Here is a 21369-nt window from a genome sequence, read left to right as displayed (position 1 = left end):
GGAAAAGCTTGTGTTTGTGACACTGGAAAAAGAGGGTTGATGACCAACAGGGCAGCTGAGCAAAACAGAAAAGGAGATTGCTATGTGCAGACTGCCAGAAGACACAGCTATCCTAACCCTGTCCCACACAGTTATCTTATACCAGGTATCCACAAAAAGAGCAGAACAGCTTTATAAACACGCAAGTGTTTACAGGAACCACATCTAGAGTTTTAGGCAGACCTTCTCTCCTTGCCACCACTTTGTGAAACCACATTTCATTTCAACACTTATCAAGATGACTCAACAATGTGCAACTGGAGCCCAGAAAGCCAGCAATATTCTGTGCTGCATCAAAAGCAACATGGGCAGCAGGGTGAGGGACACTGCCCCTCTGCTCTGGTGAGACCCCATGTCAAGTACTGCATCCTCATCTGGGGCCCTCAGCACAGGAAAGACATGGACATGCTGGAGTGAGTCCTAAGGAGGGCACAGACAGGATCAGAGGGATGGAGCACCTCTCTTACAAAGACAGGCTGAGAGAGGTGGGGTTGTTCAGCTGGCAAAGAGAATGCTCCAGAGAGACTGGATTGTAGCCTTTCAGTACTTGAAGAAGGCTCATAAGAAAGATCAAACTCCTCAGCAGGCCCTGTAGTAACAGGACAAGGGGCAATCTTTTATAACTAAAAGAGGGTAGGTTTAGACTAGATAAAAGGAAGAAATTATTTACAATGAGGGTGTTGAAACACTGGAAAATCTACAACAGAGTAGCTGCAGATGCTCCATTCCTGGAAACATTTGAGGTTGACTTGGACTCTACATTGAACAAACCTGGTCTACTGGAAGGTGCTCATGATAGGGACAGGATTGGAACAAGATGGCCCTTAAAGGCCCCTTCCAACACAAACCATTCTTCAACTCTGAGTTTCTCAGCACAGAAAAGCTGTTCCATCTTGTCTCTGCAATGGCTTGGCAAAGGAGGTTACGTTGAACAGTCACTGGCACAGTTCTGGTTTGGGCCAGACAGGGCTTTCTTACACAACTACTGTGCATATTTTGGGAAGCATGGACCAAAGATCATTCCCAAAGCAGTGCTGATGTACTTTCCTCCTCTGAAAGGCAGGGGAGCTTAATGCCATAGATACAGGCTAGTCTGTGCCTGCTGCTGTTTCTGCCCAAAAACATTCACAAACACCTGTAGTTTGCTGTCACAGACAAAACCAATACAAACCCGATGAAACCCTTAAATCTACAGCAGGTATTTCTAGTCAGGGTTAATTAATAAATTTAATTTGTAGTGGACATTAAAAAAAAATCAAATCCCAAGTTTAAAATGCCATATCCTGCAGCTATGCTATAGGATTAGTTACCATTTGAGTTTTCTAGACACAGAGACATTACAGATAAATTGAGCATGAACCAAAAAGATCTGACAGGGCTTTTGTCACTGAACTACAAGGTAATTATCTTGTGTAACTTTTTATTACACAAATTAAGGCAGTGCATCTTGGCACATCCCTGCTATTCCACAGTATGCCATTTAAAAGAAAGATCTACTGGGGCCATTGCAGGTTAATGACAAGCTTTTAGGAATGACCCCATGGCTTGTCCTCTGCTGCCCTTCCTTTCTTCTTTCCTTCTCTGTTGATTTCTGCATTTTCCTATTCATGTCATATTAACAGACCATCATTAAGGATATAAGAAAAGGATATCATGGCTTTTCATGAGGATGGAAAATTATTTTGCCCCTTTGCCAATGGAGGCAATTGTCTTCCTCAGCTGGTGGCAGCACGGCATGCCCACAAGAAACACAGAGCCTGGAAGAACCTTGTGTACAGGGTTCAGTTTAAGATAGAAGTTGCTACACTGGATCCACTGCCACCACCTTCTCTACTAGGAAGGAAGATTGTTTTCTTTTTAAGGGTAGAGCTGGGAGAGAATGGGAAAAAAGCAACCCTTTGCTAGTTAACTGCATATGAAAAGCCATCTAACATTCAGAGAACTTCTGTTTTCAGTGTAGGGCATGGAAATCAAATGTATTGAAAGCACTTCCAGTCCAGCACCTGCATGATGGAACAAGTCTTTGTGGTCCAGCTGTCATCTGGGGAGAGGATGACAACATTTCCCTCTGATTTCGAAGAAAGCAAAGCCCCAGTTTATGCAGGCAGAATTTTAAGCTGATTATTCTCTGGCCTCAGCTGAGTCTTAGCATTTTTAATATAGCTTTGGTTTGGTTTTGTGTAGCACAGATGACTTACTGCAGTGAGCAACTCCAGCTCCTGGCTTTATTAATCTGAACATCTAAAAAACTAAACATTCTTCTCTGTTTATTTTAGCAAAGATCTCTTCTTATACACAAGATTTTATGTATATCTAAGTAGATGTGATCCGCAAGTGTCACACTGAATTCAAGAAAAAGCCTTGTGAATCAAAGAGCACCTCACAGCCAACTCTTCCAATGCCACCAGCACCTCTTTGTGAAAACTCAAGTCCTTCTTTGAACTAACAGAACACTGTCTTGTGGATGTACTGAATGAGACAAGGAAAGGGCAGTCAGTCATGCAGGGCAACACATTACACACTTAATTGAGCATTGGCAACAGCACTGTCACCCACTGACGTGCCTCTGTGGTTGGGAAAGTGCACAGGTTGCTGCCATGATCCAGCAATGCTTACGGGGTGACCAGAGAAAAAGGTGTGTCCATACCCATGGAGACTCACTGGCCAAAGGCTACTAGCAGGGATATTATGGCACAGAGCTGTAACATACCCTACTACTTCTGTACCACAGTTGAAAAGTTTTAAAACCAAACACTTTAAAATTAAATACTAACTGAGGATGTTAAGCTGCTTAATTATGGAAAATACATTTTCCTTCATGTTATGAAACAAGAAAATGCTTATCAGACTTTGAATACAGAGTGACACTGTCTGCCCTACCTGCCTGCAGCAGTATCACAGACCACTATCACCATCTCAACCCCAAGCACAAGCCCTGATCCTCAAGGCATCCTCAAGGGGTGCATTCGCTACAAGCAAAAATTTTATTCCTCTGTTCAGATTCAGACTTCTAGCAGATGCAAGACAAATCTGACAATGAAGAAGACACCTCACAGAGGCACAAATCAAGCAGTTTTGGCTGGTCAGACAGCAAGATGGTTATTTGGGAAAAGGGAAGTTCTGGTGTTCAACCTTGCATGGTCTGTTGAAATATGAACTTTCTGCCACTATTAACAGATGCTTATTTGCCTGTCTCTTACAGATTTCACTGAAAAGGAGATCCTTTTTTTGGTCAGCTCAAATACAAATGTATAAATAGTAAAAGATAAGGTTGGTCTAGACTGGTGTTTTGCAGAGGCAAAGGCACAAGCTAAAACCAGAACCTTGGTGATGACCAGATAGATTTTCTCTGCTGCAACTGCTTTTTGGAGTTAATGGATGACTAGAAGCTTTCCTGTTGATAAGGCTCTTCAGGACAAAATCATCTACGACAAATCTCTGGGCGTTGCAGCTAGATGAGGTTTTTTGATTAAAATAAAAGGTAATTACAGAAGGGATTATTTGAAACAGTTCTGGTGTTACTGAAGGGTTACCAGCAGGCTGCACAACCTGGAAAGCAATAGCTGCAGCTAATCAGGCTGTTTGAGGGCCAGGACAGAGGGCAGACTGTGAGCAGTGGGACAGCAGTAATGAGATGGTTGGCTCTGCCAGCCAAGGTCAGCTTACTGGAGGCATCAGAGACCAGAGAGCTTCTGATGCTCTAAAAGGGCTGGAAGATAAAATGTATTATTGTGACTACTTCATGTGTTGCACTGGTTCCAGGGAACTGTCAGCTTCAATTTGTTCCTCCCATTGAAAAGAAGAAAGATGCTCGCATACTTCTGCGCTAATCCGTCATTTCTTTTGTGCTGCTCGGGAAGTAAAAATTACAGGATACCCTTGCAACATAAAAAGACACAAGAAAAAGATAACTTTAGGAAAAAAAGGCCAGTTACTTCTTGTGTCATGCTTAGAGGACTCACTTCTTGAGTCCACTGGGTGCAGAGCCTGTATGCAAAGAACAAGGCAAGGTCTGTACTTGTGGCTACCAAAAAGCAATTCAAGTACACCATAAACCTGCCCTTCTCCACACCTCCCAAATCCCATGGGGCAGCATGTATTGGGACTGTAATTTTTTATCATGGCTTGGTTCCTGGCAGCTCCCTAATTAACATGGATGGGACTGGGGAGGTGGAATCTTCTTTCTTCCAAACAACACCAGACCCAGCAGCAAAAACACTTCAAAGCTAGAGCTGAAGAGCAAAAATTCAAGAGATTTAATCCAAATCCCCTGGATGCAGGCTTGTAGTGATAGGAGAAGGGGTAATGGTTTTAAACTATAAGAGGGCAGATTTAAGCAGGATATGAGAACTTTTCTTTTTACAATTAGGGTGGTGAAACACTGGCACAGGTTGCCCAGAGAGGTGGTAGATGCCCCATCTCTGGAAACATTTAAGGTCAGGTTGGACAGGTCTCTGAGGAACCTGATCTAGTTGAAGATGTACCTGCTCAATGCAGGGAGCTTGGACTAGATGGCCTTTAAAAGTCCCTTCCAACCTAAGCCATTCTATGATTCTGCGAAGGCTGAGATAAAATTGGTGCCCACTTGTGGTAAAACAAGAGCTGAACGTTGTCTGTCCCTAGGCTGCCAGATGGGGATAACAACAGCTCCCAGAGAAGATTACCTGGTACCCACTGCTTCCTTTCCCCTTGAAACACCTGCCTGGAGGTATTCCAGGTGCCAGAGCACCAGCTTTATGGGAAGGGACAGGACAGGATTAATCCCCAGGCCAGACACACAGCCTACGTGGGTGCAGATAAGTGAAGGCACGAGCAGCATTTGCACTGAGAAACAGAAATAAAGCTGCAGAAGAGCTGTGGGCAAGAAAATGCAGTTTCTGCTTTGATTTGGGGCATGTAGGGAAGGACAGTCACGGACCTCAAACTGAGCTGACTGCCCAGCCTTGGCTAAGCCATTCCTGACATTACGCAGAGAGCTATAATATGATCCAGTTTATTACACCCAGGGTTGGCTTTTGCTGCCAACCTCCCTCCAGCTCTCTCATGGGGAGCTGGCAAAGCCCATCAGGCCATTCCTCCTCCAGCCCTGCTCACAGACTGCCCTTTGCCCTGGTGTAACTGAACGAAGGACAGCACTGGAAACAAAGATGTTGGCAACTTAAGTTCTCATAGACTCTGTGATATGTTTAACGTGCAGCCACCATGATTTGTGAAGTCTCCCAGGGCAAAATTGATTCTGCTCTCAAAAGACTTCACATTTGACTTTAAATTCCAAGTGGGCTTAGTTCTTTCTCTCTGCTTGCTAAAAGGGGCAAGCACATCTTGGAGCCAATGCAACAATCAGTTGCAAAACTAGTGGAGGGGAAAAAAAAAACAGTGTGTGTTCTTCCTGATTAATTTTGAGAATCTTTTAGTAAGAAACTCCTCTAGCAACCTTCCTTTCAGAAAATCAGCAGGCAGTGCAAGCTGAGTGAACAAAACAATGACCTCTAAGCTCCTGCTAAGTGAGAAAATAACCATTTTTCCCCTCCCATTTTGTTAATAGAGTCATCCAGGAACCACACAGCTTCAAAGCGATGTGACAGGCCCCTATCTGATACTAATTCACATCCCAGCCCTCTCTAACAAGCCCGTGCCAGGAGCTGCGTTCAGGCATTGCTGTCCTCCCTTCCTTCCCAGTCTGCTTTCAGCTGATGCTCTGTGCAGGCTGAATGGCCACAGACACAAGCTGTCTATCTCCCAGCTGCTCCCAGCCTAGCTTGCCTGATGAAAACTACCCCAGTTAAGTGGGTTGTCTGGGAGCAGCTTGTCACTGCCACATGTATAGCATCAGGAAAAAAAAAGTGTCAAACCAGCCATCCCTTTTTTGGAAAAAGCCAATGCTGCTTATAGCTCTCACTCCCACTTCTCCCAGCAGGAAAGCAAGGCGGCTTCCCCAGACCTCTTCCAGCATTGCACTTTGTGTGGAAGTTACCTTTCAGGCTGTTTGGGTTTAAAAATATCAAAGAGCAAAAGGTAACCCTGCATGGCAGGTAAGCATGCCATGGTGAGCTCTGAGGCCGTGCTTGGTACCACTCATAGCCCAAGTGTTTGCTCTGTGATACAGGTGAATAAAATGGTCATGTGCCTTGAGAGCACAAGGGAAGAAAAGCACCTTTTTCACTAACAGATGCTCCTTCACAAACCACACACTCTTCCACTTACACGTTCCCAAGCATTTAAGAAATATTAATTCTGCAGCAGAAAAACCTCTAAGGTATAACTGTACTGTCATTCTAGAGAGGAGTAGCAACATGCCAAAGCTAAGTGCTCTGTTTCTTGTGCAGGATCCTGGAAAGAAATTCAACATGCTGCTTTTTAAAAACAATACAAAACAAAGAAAACTCCAAAAGCCTACACTTTGTCAAGGAAATGCTGCTTGGATGCCAAAAATTAAACCAGCATCGGGTTATGAATGCTGGGATTGTCAAAGTCTACTTTGCGCAAGTGCCTATCTGCACTTGCAAGCAGCACAGACACCATCTTAAGTGACTGTCCTAATCTTCAGTTACTAGCTTAGAAAACATTGGATTTATGGGAAAAAAAGAAACTTTGCTTCCTTTAGACTCCCACTGTGCAACATACATACCCACCCACACTCATTTAAACGTGGAACAATCTGTCACATTTGCCCATTTTGGTAATAAAGCAGGGCTCTGAACCCATCCCAGTGGATACCTTTCGGGGTCTGGCCACACAAACCACATCACGTCGTGTCTCTTCCCACTGTGTGAAGACCTCCAAGACAGCTGCGCAACCAGCACAGGAATCTTTCAGGAAATAGACCTTCCTCCTGTCTCCTTCCTTAAGCTCTCTGTTTGGGTATGCTCCTGCTTTTGTTTATACAGGAGAGGGATACTTGTGAAACCTAATTAACCACCGGAGAAGATGATGTTTCTGTTTGGGAGCGTGTTCCCTGCCCCGGGCTCCAGCTGCGTGACAGCAGCTCAAACACGGTAATTAAAATGAGCGTGGCTGAATGCATGGCCAGATTAATGAATGCTGAAATTACACTGGGAATACACTCAGCTCTTCCCAGAGAGACGGATGAAAGGGTGCAAAGGCAGCATGGCCACAAGCACACAATTTCCAGAAAGCGTTTTGAAACTTTGAATGACAGCAAAATGCTCGGCTAACACAGCAATAGAAAGACCAGTCACAGGATTAGGGTGACCTTTTGTGACCAGGGCATTTAAAGGTAAACTGAAGAGCAATGCCAGTGTGTAATGGGTTTGCATCAGTCCTTGGGAACGAGCCAGAGGACTGTAAAGGGAACTTAAGAGGGTCTAAGCTCTCCTCTAACCAGTAATACCATAAAAGCCCTCTGGAAATAGAAAGACAAGACCTAAGGAAACGCCAAGACTTTTTTATGGAAACAGGGCTAAGCACTTCCACGCTATGTGAGAATATATTAAGCTAGCTTCATGTCCCTCAGCGAACAACCACGATCAAGATTTTCTTCACAATCACAGCCTAACACCACGCCCGAGACACCCCAAAACAGCACCTCTGCCCTTCTCAAAACCTTGCCGCCGCCGCCGGCAGCTGAGCGGGGTCGGGACCCGCTCCCGTGAGCGCGGCTCTCCAGCCCCGCAGCCCCGGAGATGCGCCCGGCCACGTCCCCGCTCGGCAGCGCCCCTTTCCTTCCTTCCTTCCTTCTTTCCTTCCCTCGTTCCTTCCTGCCTTCCCCCGCGGGCTCGGGCCCCGCACCCCGCGGGAGCCCGGCCGGTACCTGTTGCTGCCGCGGCTCACAGCCCGCTCCGGGACGCCGCTCGCCCGCCGCCGCCCAGCGCTCCTCGGGCACCGCGGTGCCCCATCCCGGGCGGCAGCGCCCGCAGCTGCAAAACTAACAAACACCGAATAATAATTTCTAAAAACAAAAAGGATAAAATTAAAGCTTTAAAATGAAATTAAAAATCTAAAACGAAGAGAAGCGAGGACAGCTCGCCTCCGGTGGCCGCGCACCGCCGCTCTGGCAGGGAGCAGAGCCGCGGCCGGCTTTTCCTTGCGGAGCCGCGGCGGGCGGGAGGCGGGGGCGGAGGAGGCGGCGGAGGCGGTGCCGCTGCCGCCCGCCCCCAGCCCCCAGCCCCAGCCGCGGGCAGTGCGGGGGTGCGGAGCCCCCGGGCCCGGCCCCGCGGGATGCGGCGCTCCGGTGCCCCCGTACCTTTCTGGGAGACGCGGCCGTGCTGCTCTTCCTTTTTTTCGCCCGATGCGTCTGGCCGCTCAGGCCGTTTGTCCCAAAGGCGGAACATGTGCAGAATCCCTCTGACCCTTCGTGCCTGGAATGGGGCAGGGAGCGGGCTGCCGCCGCCTGCCTTCCCCGCGGCCGGTGGACCACTCGCTGCAGCCTCCGCTGCCGTCAGGAGTGTGCATGAAAGCTCTAAATTTGGATGTTGGGCGGGCTGAAGACAGCAGTTAAAGGCGAATATAAATGAAAGAACAATGCAATGAATGGACCTTGCGTTTCCTCCTTTAAGCATCTTTTCTGTTACCCCAAGGAAAAAAAGGCTGTATTTTCCCAGAGACTGTGAGCTATTTTCTTCAAATTTAGTGTTCCTTCCAAAATACACAGTCCTATTTACTATCAATATATCTCTCTAGAGGTATGGATTTTGCATATATTTGTTGCCACCCTTAGGACTTCTTAATTTCTCTTTTGTGACTTTAATACTGGACTTCACATCAGCCAACAGAAGTACCAAACACACGTTGTATTTTCTATATGATTTGCTGTTCTTCTGCCAGCATTTAAAGCTGTTGTAGGGTCCTTCAAACAAGCTCTCCCTTGTGCCTCTTAAACAGCTGCAAGTGGTTCTTTTTTGGGGGAGGGAGTAAGGGGCAGGGGGAATCCCTGGCAAATCTATGGGGTTCATAAACAGACACAATTTGCAAGGAGGCTTGAGAAGTCAATGCCCATACCCTCCCCATATCCCTGTATCTTTCCCCATTTGGGTCAGGATAGGTAGAATCACCACTTTGTTTTCATTGAGTACACTGACCTGTCACACAGAGGCTGATATTGTATGAAGAAGTTAAGCAAATGACAAGGAAGACAGAGCTAGGTTTTGCAGAGCATTGTGCAATCCCCAAAACTGTCCCTGAATAAAAAATCCAAGCTGCCAATTCCAGATGACCTATCATCTTAAGTAATTTTTAGCAGGAACAATGAATATGAGTTATTTATATTGTATGCTGAAAATAAACCCTGCAGCCTTAGAAATAGAAATGAGACAAAATTGCTCCAGATTTAGTAAAAGCAGAGAAGCATGCTCTTCACACTGGTGTGGGGACCTCTGGGGTCTAGAGGCCGTTTCCAAGGTTTCTGAGTTCAGATGGACTTTACAGCAATCACGGCTGTGGTATTTCCAGAGGCACCCATTTCTCCACTAGAAAAAGTGTAGGGGCTGGTGCCAACACAGTGTCACTGCTGTAGCTCCAAGGCAAAATTTTAAGGGTGACCTTTCTACATCTCTGACTGAATCAACTGTTCCCCCATTTCATGTGTGTCACACAGGATGTGAACTCTGAGGCAAAGGCAGAGGAATCGCTTTCTGGAAAAAGCAGCTGTGCACTTTGGGCTATGGAATGCCAGGGAAAGAGGAGAGGAAATATTTGTGGCAACCCTGAAAGCTATAAATGTCACATCATGCACACTTAATATGTGTTTGAGTCCATTTCAGCCTTTTAGGGGGTGGCAGCTCTCACTGTGGAAGCCTGGTTATCTGTTAAAGGTTTTCAGTGCCACAGACTAATTGCAACATCCTACTTCAACCTGGAGCTTCCTACAGTTCTGGTCAATTGTTACCAATTCCCTCTGGCCTTTTTGATCTTATCTTGCAGAAGATTTTTAGAACTTAAGGTTGCAGATGCAAATTACCTCATTCATATTGCAGCCTCCTCTTTCAAGGAAATATCCTCTATCCTATGCAAATACATGTGGTAGGGATGTATGAGCTGTTTCTCTTGATTTCTCAATATTTAGCATAGCAAATGCAGAAGGGTACTCTCCTCCTCCCCATCACACCAAGCCCTACACACACTCCCACTTCTCTGCCCCCAGTGCTTGTTGAAACAGCTGGGAGACTGAGTAGGTTGATGGATGCTCTAGATAAAATCTTTGCCCCACTTAGTCCTTCTGGACATGTATTCATCCTGACACACATGCTTTTGAAAGGCTGGGACAGTCATTCCACGTGTGTCTTGTTTTGCTAATTCAGTGGAAATTGCCAGAGAGCTCTGTCTCCCTCCATCATCTGGCAGGAACTGAAGCTGCCATTGTATTGTGGCTGTGATCATGCTACTATGCCTATAAATTATTCACGGTATTGCAGCGTAATCTTCTGTTATGTTAAAAATAGGTCATCATGAGTGTCCCCAGTGAAATTCTAAGTGACAACAGCTGATTTTAGCTTTGTCTTCAGAAAACAGTGACCTTTTCAAAGCAGTAATTGACAATTATGGTCTACTTCTGTCTCTGAGACATCTCCAGTGCACCTTCACAAACATTAATTCTCAGCACTGGTAACCCCACATTATACTTGAGACAATTAAACCAGAGCTACTAAATTACCTGCTGAGCTTTGCCAAAGCACTTTGCTTTCTATTAGCCTTTGCTTCCAGGCCAAAGAGCAAATCAGGATTATCAGAGAAGAGATTATAGTCTGAGAATACCTAAATGCTCTGCTCCTCCCAAGCACTGAAAGCTTCTTGAAAGGGCTGAGCAGGATTTTCTGGCTGATATGCATCAGTTACACATCCCTCTGGGGGGGTGGATATATTGAAAAGTACTTCACTTTTCCTATTGCCACACAGACTCCAGGCCACTGAATCCCCTGAATCAAGAGAGCCAGAGGCTTTCAGGTCCATTTCAGACTAGACAAACCTGGAAAGGGGGAGCACAACCCAGCAGTCTGGACAGAGGTCCAGGGGAAACTCTCTTTTCCCCATAAGATACTGTGTGGGAGGGCTCTGTGTGGAAAAAGTGGGATATTGTTGAAATTTCCCTGCTGGCTGTGGGGATATGTGTCTGTTATGCAGATACAAAGACTTAGGCCTGGGTGACTTCATTCACCTGAAAGCAAGGACTGGTGGTGGGTGGCAATGCTCACTGGGCAGGCCTTGCAGACAGCAATTTGCATGGAGCTCTCTTGTTAGCATGTTCTGCATGGAGCTCTCTTGTTAGCATGTTCAGAGCAGCAGGAGGCCAAAGGATGTGGGGAGATGGTTGGGCAAGACCACAGCTTTGAGCTCTGGATGTCTGAGGTAGATCAGGCCTGCCCTAGCCTTTAAGGAAGACAATTTATACCTGTTTTTTTCTGATGTAACTTGTCTTTGCTGTGTTTCTGTGTAACTCCCATGCTCAGAAGGGATGCGCAAGGCATCTTCATATTGCTGAGGGACACCCAACAGGACATCTCCAGCAGGTATCACACCCAGGGAAGTCTTCTGTGGGAAGACAGGGTGCAAACCTGACTGCTCTTACCTGGGGATCTTGGTGCAAAAATATAGGTAAATTACCATATTTGAGAGTGGGGAACATGGCAGGTGCTGGAACCATCACTTGGGAAAGCTTTTAGGGGAGAAGTAAAAGACAAGAGCCTGACCCCTGCTATGAGCAATTTGAGCAAGATGTGAGCTTTAACATTCTGACTGTATGCAAGTTTGCCATTACTCTTTCCAACTATACATATTGAAGTGTAGCCACAATTCTCCTACTGCACCCTGCCCATGCTGTTTTTTGGATTGATTCCATTCCTGTACTTAGACCTTCTCTGTCCAGTTTGTTGCACATTCATTGTCATCCTGTAACACTTCTTGCTCTCTTTCCAGAAGAGTTTGATACCCACTTGTTTTTCTCTCTTCTAACCACTGTGCAACCATTTCCCCCCTTTTACTTCCCATCACTATTTTGCTGCTCCACCCTCAAGTTCCTCATTTCTCATGATGGTGCTTTTGCAAGTCTTTCCACTTGCTGCTTTGGGGCACTGTGGGGAAAAGCTACTAGTGCTGATCTTCTGCAATGATTTGGGAACAAATTCCATTTGGGACTGTTGGCCAGATGCTCAGCACAGCTGGATCTTTGGGAATGACCGAATCATAATGCAGAGGTTGTGTCCTGTGGCATGGAGGTCAGGACACACTTGGTATGACAAGGAACAGCTATGGATACAGAGGGAGAGGGCCAAGGACAGAGAGAGGAGTCACCTTTAGCTTTTGATGTACCACAGAGACAACACTTTCTCTAGGTAATCCTTCTTTTATCTGTTCTTTGTCCCACCTGGATGCATTTGTGGTGGTCTGAGATAGCTGCCTTCAGATCAAGAACGCCTCCCACAATGGCCTGTGCATCTGGCAGCATTTGATGTTTGGGAGGTGTATGCACAAGCATACATCCTACCTATCCTCACATATATAACTTGGGGAGCAGCACGAAGGAGCCATCAATTGCATTTTTTTCCCCAGAACCTGTTTCAAAATCAGCACTGATGCCTCTTCTGGGCAGGTTTTATGTGGCAATGTTCATGTAGGGTTGGAGGGAGCAGCACATTCCAGTTTCTCAGACTGCTTAGCAACCAGGGCTGGCTGAGCTGCTCTTACGTGCACACCAAGTCTGTGGATGGTGTGTCTAGTACTGCAGCTCTATCCTTAATTTTCCCCTGTCTTTTGTTTTTGAAAATCATTCCTTGTTTTCTAGTTAAGGCACTTGAAAAAATGCTGTAAACTAATTTTTGCTTTCCTGGACAGCTGGAAGTCAGCTATACTATGAGATGATCCAAGCTATTATAGGAGGGATTGGAGACCTGGAGAGACAGGTGTGGCACTATCAGCCTGCTTTTTGGGAGTATGACTGCAGGACAGTGTCATCCATGCTGCTGGTAATGGGCTGGCTTGAAGTCCTGCTGCTGGACAGCCATGAAACCAACCTGCCCAGAGGAGTGCAGGCAGTGGAACACATTGCTTTCCATGGGTCTGCAGCATGTGAGATTCCTGCTCAGGGCTACCAACATGCTTAAGATCAAGAAGACCCTGTTAGACCATTTCCAGGAACAGTTTCAGCTTTGTAGACAGAAAGTCAATATGTTCCTAGCTTTCTTGCTGGGATCCTCTTGAATCATTGGGTAATCTCTTATGCCTTTTGTTTCTTGGCTTTCAAATGCCCAGACCAGTCTCCCTGCCACAACCTTCACCATCCATCATGACAGCAGGCTGATATTCTGAATCTGTTTGGGGCTCTCTTAGAAACTTTGCCCATCTCTTCCCATGTTATCAAGCAGTAATACCTGCTTCTGAAATTTGCTGCTGACATCAGGACTACAGTTAAAATGTGACCCCAGCCCATGTTCACCTCCATACTCCCCTTGCACCCTCACCTGCATTTGAGAAACACATTTTGGGTAAGCTCTAAAGCACAGAGGAGGAGAAAACCTTTCTTTATACATGCACAGGCACTCTGGTTCTTCTCTACTCCGTGATATGAAGCAGACAACTGGCCTGGAAGGACCAAGGATTATATATTATATTATATGTATTATATGGGCGAGACACTATAGGACATGTTAGCAAACATCAAAGGTATCCTCAGTCCATGACTGAAAGAGCAAGTAAGGAGCACCCAGGACTTTGGCCTGCCTTGCTGCGACCGTCAGCAGCAGCATAGAGACGGGCCCTGCCTTCCTACTGCTCTGTGAGCCCCACAGGTCATGGCAAGAAGGGGAGGAGCTGCAGGGATGATGAGCATGGTCTGGGGAAAATGATGGTCAGGTAGAAGGAGGCTGCAAAGGCTGGGGTGGAAGCAGGAAGCAAAGGAGCAAATAATGCCAGACATTTAAAAATCTAGTTCCATGTATGAATTCTGCAGTGCTGCATGCAGGTCTTCCTGCATGTCCCTAACAAGGCAGTTTCATAACAGAAACCCAGAAGGAGTCCTCAGGTGCAAAGGCTCCAAGCAATTTCCATCCTTACTTACGTTAGTGTAACACCAGAGCTGCCTTGTAATCATTCCCAGAAAAACTGCAGTACAGTGACCTGTCGAGGTCCTTGGTGCAGAGACCATGTTCCTCTTTCCTTCTTGTGAGCCAAAATTCTGCACAGAGGACTGCAGCTTTGAGAAATTATTTTCATTTCTTCCCTGCCTCCAAGATACCACCACTTCCCTCTTTTCCTCCCCAGCGCACATTTCTGTGGCTTAAATATAGCAAACACAAAACAAGTGCAGCACACACAGAATGCCATTCGGGGGAGCGCAGTGAACATGCTGCCTCTGTAATGTAATGAGCCCCAAGTGCATCTGCCAAATATTTGGACTGAGATTCCAAGGGAGAGAGGGTGGTCTGTAGCACAGAGAAGCTCTGACCAAACCCTCAGACCAGCACCCCCAGGCATCTCTTGGGGGGATACACGTTCCTTGTTAGTCCAGCATGCCTTCACCTGGAGGTGATTGACCATTCACAGCAGTTATTTCCTCTAGGAACAGTGAAGAGCAGCTTTGTGTGAGTGGATTTAAAATTCATAAAGAATAAGTAAAGCAAATAAGAAGTGTTTCTTTAGGAGTGTGTTCTGGCTTTGTGGCTGAGGTTAAATGACACCAGTGAAACCATGCCAGATTTTGAACATCTGACCCTGTGTACTATTTTCAGTGCAGTGATTTTTGAAGTGATTAATGACAACAACTTGGCACTACTCAGAGGCTGGTGTTGCTGATTAAGCTAACTCTTCCTTGGCTCACAACAGGCATCAGGAATGGAGTGGGCAGGAAGCTCCCCAGAGTGACAGAAGAGGCAGAGCACATCAGGACGTCCTGAGCTGCCTGTGTTTCAATGGGGAAATTAGAAAAAAAAACTACTGACATCCAACTCCACAGCTGAGCTCAGCAGTGCTGGACTGCTCTGCTCCTCCTGTGGCTTTCTTTTTCTTTAAGAATATTTTGTATGGATTCTTTTCAACATTCCCACCCTTCTCAATTAAAAAAAAAAAATAAAGAGCCTCGCTTGTTAAGTGTGCACTGGGATTGCTATGTGGCATTCCTAGCATCTGTTTGGAGGAGGATCTCAGAGATGCTGTCTGGTTTCAAATCTATCTACATCTATAAAGTATCTCTCTTCTCCAAGACCCTCAAGAAAAGGAATCTGTTAGTTCAGAGTGAAGGCAGTGAGCAGGACTCCAAAACTTACAGGAGCTCTCAGGTGGCAAACTGCACTTCTACCCAGTCACAACCAACTGCTAAAAAGAGCACAGTGCCTTATAGACAATATCCACGTTCACAACAGAGCTCTTCCACTGCTCTGAGCTACCATGAAATGAGAAGGATGTGAACAAAGCTCCAGTTATGCCATGGAGCCTGAATGCTGGCCGGCCTTGTTAGCTACTGGCATCTTAATCACAAATTTGAGAAAACCGTGGGGCTCATGTGTGAGATTTTATAATCTCATCTCCCTGAGGTCCTGCAGGAGTCCTTGAAAATTTAATGACTATGTTAATGACATATATTGAATATATTCACAGAGCTTTTAGCCATTCTGCCAAGCCCCTCAGAGAGCCTGTCCCTCTCTCTTCTGCCACAGGTGACTGTGGCATCCCTCCAGGGAACCTCCTGGATACCACTCAGCTGCTGCCATACCTGAACCACAGGTGCACTCCCTGGGGAGTGAGGAGGGATGGGGGCTTTTCACCCTGGTGTTACACAGCATGAAGAGAGGATCAGTTGCACAAAAGCTCATCATTGCAGGTCACTTCCCCTAGGGCTGGGCACAGGGAGGGCAGGAAGGCAGGGCTGGCCTGGGGAACAGCTTGCTGTGATGAAAGGGGAGCTTTTGCAAGCCCTTGTGTGCACTGTTATAGTCACCTCAGAGAGCTCTGTCTGAGTTTTTGGGGAAGTTTTGGGGTTTCCTTCCCAGGGTGGTCATTTCACATGGGATTTTGGGCTGGAGCATTTATTTTGCTGGACAATTTTGAGTGTCTTTTCTTTTCTGTGGAATGGGTTGTGGTTAATTTAGGCAGGCTCACACAGTGCCGTGACATGGGCAGTAAATCCAGGGCAGGGCTCTGGTTAGTGAAGCTGCAGGAGCAGCCTGGGTGCTGAGCTCCCCCATCACAGTGCAACAGAGCAGCGACAAGTGCAGGCAGTTTTCCCAGTGGGGCATGACTAAAAGCATCACTGTGCACTGGGGAAACCTAGCCCAGGCCCATGTGGGCATTACCTTAGCTACTGGATCCTGGTTAGAGGCAAAGCTCAAGTAAATATCACTTTAATGGTAAGCAGCTCCTGCAGGGCTTCCTCCTTGAACCTGCTATCACAAAGATGAGTCTGCCCCACTGCTGCAGTGGATCTGCCTCCTGTTGCCCTGTGGGTGGGAATGCTGGGCTCTGGACCCTGACAGGCACCAGCCACACTTGTGCCCACTGCTGCCAGGCTAGCACCAGGGGACTGCCATGGTCAGCAAAAGAGCCCAGGTCTGCCAGCAGGGAAGGATCCCTATTTCCATGCCCTGAACTGGCACCTGGAGGGGCTTCTTGTTTCCACCCTTGCTCTCCCTCCTTCTTGAACACACTCATTATTGACTAAGAGGAACATAAAGTAACCAGTTTAAGGAGCTAGAACATTAAATCTCAGAGAAGGCTGGAATAGAGGTCATTGAAACTGCCCCAGTTTGGGTGCAGCCAGATGTGTTTATCCACTGTGTTTATCTCTTCAGACAAGGGCTGGTCACAGCAGGCTTTTCCCCAAAATACCAGTTTTTTTCTCTCTCTCCATGGCTTCATATCTTTCTACTTTACTTCTCGTCTTCCAAGCTTTTTATCAATTATTAGAACTCAAGTTATCATTTCCAAGCTCTGCATCTCTGAACTTTCCAACTCCCAGACTACCTGCAATTAAACTAGAGGAAGCCAATGCCAGCCCCCATTAAGTTATGCAGATTGAAGCTTTTTATGCTCAGGACTTCCATAGCACTTTTGCTTCAACGGTTTTCCAGTTGCCAAAGACACAGGAATATCAGGGACTCTTTCACAGCATAAACCCCTGCTTCAAACCATTTCCCTGCTCCTGGATGCCAGATCAAAACCACACTGCTTAAAATTCTGTGTGGCCTGACAACACCCCTCACTCCCACAAGCAATGCTGAGATATAGGAGAGATCCTACTATTGGGATGGGAAATCTTCCCACCATCAACTTTTTAGGGCCTCTGTGACATTGTCAAGTGCTTGACTACTCTCTCCCTCTCTCTCCCCCCTCCATCCATACACACAGACTGTTTTCACTGCTCGCCTTTTAACTCTGCACTTCCTGACCCGCTTGTTTTGTGCCTGTCACACCCATGGCGCACCGACTGCAAGGCTTTGGTTCAGCATCCAGGCAGGCGGAAGCTCATTTCACAGGCGGCTGAGCTGTGCCTCGAATTATTAAAGGGGTGAAGTTGTTTACGCCACCCACTCGTGTTGGCAAGACATGTTTATTTTGTGAATTTAATGACGGGACCGAGCGACAAAAAGCTCGTGTTTCTTGGAACTTTGTAAAGATGCTCTGTAAAACCAGGAGGGGGAAAATGTGTGGAAAAAAAAGGCAGCTTTGCTGCAGCCTTTGGTGTGACACTTGTTTTGCAAGCTTAGAAGGCGCCCCAAGCACACCTGATCAGTGGTTTCTCTCTGGCTTGTACATACCTTCCTCTTTTCTCTGAGGGCTGGTTAAATGCCACTTGTTTATTTGGCCTGGATTTTCCCCTCACTGTTGTTATTATTAGTGATCTAGAAATATCATCAACAGATATGAACAAAAAAAGCTGCCTTCCAGAAATGGAGAAGGAAGCACTGAAAAGATCAAAAGTTTTAATTAAAAAATCAGGAGAAAACAAAGCAGAAAGGGTCTCTCATTTCAATCTTTTTTTTTAATTTTTTTTTTTTTTTAATTTGGGGGATCATGGGCTCAAACTTTTCTGCTTCATATATGGAGTGCAATGCCCTGTTAAAAATAATCCTCCAGCTGCCCAGGACAGCTGGAAGTTCCAGAGCACTGCGGGTGGGTCAGTGTGGGGGCGCCTGGGGTGGGGATGGGCGTCTCACACAGACTCCTCTAACCACAAAAAGCTCTCGCCCCCGTCTGCATAACTGAGTCCACCCATGGACACAACCAGAATGAAGCAGCTGTGAGAAGCAGGTGAGCGGAGCATTCAGTGTAAACAGGAATAACAAAAATGCTCCATAAGGCAGCACTCTTTTTTCCTTGCCATCCTTGTCCTGTGTGTTAAAATAGGTCTGATCATGCTCTGCAGAAAGGTGCTTCAATCTGAGTTTTCAGGCCAAATATCTCACGACAATCCATCTATCTGGATGAAGCAGACACTGTTGCCTTGGTGATGGGACTTCTCATCCTCTGGGCTGCAGCAAGTACAGCACTCACTTTCTTCAGGAATGTGAGATAAGCCAAAAGGACAAGTAGGGCTGCTGGGACCTGTAAATGTTTTCAGGACACTGATCTGCAGTCTCCCAGCAGTTAGGAAGGAGAAGCTCCCATGCTTGATACATTGCAAGGCTGCTCATCCTTACAACAGCCTCCTGAAGTATTGGGAACTGGTATGCTGGATAAAAAGCAGCCGTGTCAAACTCTCTGGGGTGAAAACATAGGAAAAAAATTATCTCTGTATATCCCTGAGGTGGGCCTCTGCTGGAATACCATACTGATATGAACACAAGAGAATCATTAGAAAACAATTCTCCTGAAGTTACACCCCTTTGATGTACTCTGTGGGGAGGGGTCATACCTGAGGGGTCTCACCAAAGCAGGGCCAGATACAGCATGGAAAGAAAACTGGTCCCATGGGTCACAGACAAGCTGTGACATGGATGGCCCCATGTGACATTTGACAAGCCACTGCAGTTGTATGTCCAAGAAAAGCACAGTGTCTAGTGTTGCTTCAGGGAAAGAGAAAAGTTGCTTAACCTGAATTGCTGCTGAATAAAGAGTCTCAACTATAAGTTAACATCCAAGGCTTTATCCTCAGTTTTCTCTAACATCTCTAACCTCACTATGTGCAGGCAGTGCACATAATCATGTACAGCAGCTACCTTTCATTTCAGCTAAGCCTCAGAGCTGGTCCCAAACCCCAGAACTAAAGCTCTTTTCTCTCTTGTAAAGGACAGGCAGGCTTTACAAGGATGCAAAGGCATCTGCTGCATTTTTTAAGCGCACCTTAAACATTTGATGCAGTTCTGTTCTCACAGGAGCCTTGATGGGCAGCAGTGCTGGAATGTATCTGTATGCCAGAAGGAGCATGTCAGTCCTGGGCAAGGAAAGGGCCCTGGGACTCTGACTCTGTGCAGTGCACCATCTAAAATGGGGCTCTGGTCTACTGAACCGGAGCACACCCTTAATGAATGAAATGAAAAAGACAGTGTTGGTTTCTCTACCCCATTATTAGGAAACACTGATAGGATTTTGTGTGGGCTTTGACCTGACAGGGAGGTTATGGTTACCCCATGTACAACCAGAGGGTATACACAGGAAGTGGGAAATGGAGGTGTGAGGAGAGGTCAGTGTAGAGCAGCTGCATGAAAAGATCTGCAATAAATCACAGCTTAATTTCTACTTTTCCTGTGCATTCTCAGTGTGGATAGGGTGCTAACAAAATATTTGGACCTAATTCTTGAAGGAATACCAAGCAAGTTTGCCAACAACACTAAATTGAGAGGAGCTGTTGACTCCCTTAAGGGCAGACAGGCCCTGCAGAGAGACCCTGACAAATCAGAGGAGTGGGCAATCACCAACTGTAAGAAGTTCAACAAAGGCAAGTGCTGGATTCTGGACCCTGGATGGCGCAACCTTGGTTGTGTGTATAGACTAGAGAACAAGAGGCTGGAGAGAAGCACTGTGTGGGAAGGAACCTGGTTGATGGCAAGTTGAACCTGAGTCAGCAGTGCCCTGGCAGCCAGGAGGGCCAGGGGTGTCCTGGGGGCATCAGGCACAGCAACACCAGCCAGGCAAGGGAGGGGACTGTCCTGCTCTGCTCTGAGCTGGGGCAGCCTCACCTCCAGTGCTGGGGGCAGTTTTGGGTGCCACAATATAAAAAAGATATTAAACTGTTGGAGAGTGTCCAAAGGAGGACTATGAAGATGGTGAAGGGCCTTGAGGGGAAGCTGTGTGAGGAGCACCTGAGGTCACTTGTTCTGTTCAGCCTGGAGAAAAGGAGACTGAAGGGAGACCTCATTGCAGTCACAACTTCCTTGTGAGGGAAAGAGGAGGGCCAGACACTGATCTCTTCTCTGTGGTGATAAGTGACAGAACCCAAGGAAACTGCATGAAGTAGAGTCAGGAGAGGTTTAGTCAGGATATCAAGAAAAGGTTCTTCACCCAGAGGGTGTTTGGGCACTGGAACAGGCTCCCCAGGGAAGTGGTCACAGCACCAGCCTGACAGGGTTCAAGAAGCATTTGAACAATGCTCTTGGGCACTTGAGTCATACTCAAGGTATGACTCTTGGAGCTATCATGTACAGGGCCAGGAGCTGGACTCGATGATCCTGATGGATCCCTTCCAACTCAGCATATCCTATGATTCTGTGATGTGCTGGCCATGTTTGCTGACTGCTTGCAAATTCTGTTCATGGATGTGTCTGCTTGATCCAGGAGCTCCTGCTGTGCTGAGCCTCTGGTCCCAGCCAGAGGCTGTGCTGGTGCAGTGGCATCACAGCTCTGTGTGAGCCCTCAGCTCTCCTCCCAGGGAAACCAGGGTCCGCCAAGAGAGGTGACTTGTGCTCAAATGCCCCTCACTCTCTGGGCTTGGCTCCTCATCTTAGACAGAGCCAGGGGAAATCCACACCATCACTGCAGGCTGCAGTGAGGAGGGGAAGCCTAGTGCTAGTGGAAGGGATTTCTTTTTAATGAAATATAACTTCAGAATCCCAGGCACTTGGAGTCACTAAAAATTAAACAGTATTTTGCCCAAAGTGGGTATTTGACCTAACAAAATTGTAAAAGTAACTGAAGGCACTTGCTTTGAGTTAACAGAGTGAGTAGGGCTTAAAAGGAATTAAACATGTCACTCCTTGTGCTTTCAAAAGGCTAAAATAATTTATTTTTTAAACTTTTCCACATTACAGCTGTGCCCTGTTCAACACTGACCACGTTGCAGAGGAGAGGGAGTTCTTCACTGAACATAAGCACAGTCACTTGCAAAATCTCTGCAAAACCTCTGAAGGAGAGAGCACCATGTCAATGCAAGGCACTGTTATTACAAAACAAGGGAAAGAGCTAACAAAGTTTCTTTGAGGTTGAACATTTTGAAGCTTTGAATGCCTGTTGCAT

At 46.6% G+C, this 21369-nt stretch overlaps 1 protein-coding gene across 4 annotated transcripts in view; it reads right to left on the bottom strand.

Annotated features, from left to right (window-relative positions):
* RIPOR2 (RHO family interacting cell polarization regulator 2) overlaps positions 1-21369 on the bottom strand; it is a 69364-nt gene that overhangs the window by 44484 nt on the left and 3511 nt on the right. The window contains exon 1 of one of the 4 annotated variants that reach the window (XM_063164895.1): positions 8243-8401. The exons of 1 other annotated variant lie outside the window; for it this stretch is intronic. In XM_063164895.1, the coding sequence (XP_063020965.1) occupies positions 8243-8330 (88 nt within the window). In that variant the 5' untranslated portion in view covers positions 8331-8401. Of the gene's footprint in view, positions 1-6756; positions 6864-7810; positions 8059-8242; positions 8402-21369 lie in introns of those variants that run through there. 2 more of the 4 variants (XM_063164904.1, XM_063164913.1) reach the window with 2 other exon arrangements.

Source organism: Melospiza melodia, chromosome 1, assembly GCF_035770615.1.
Source record: "Melospiza melodia melodia isolate bMelMel2 chromosome 1, bMelMel2.pri, whole genome shotgun sequence".
NCBI lineage: Eukaryota > Metazoa > Chordata > Aves > Passeriformes > Passerellidae > Melospiza > Melospiza melodia.
This window is presented reverse-complemented; position numbering and strand designations above follow the sequence as displayed.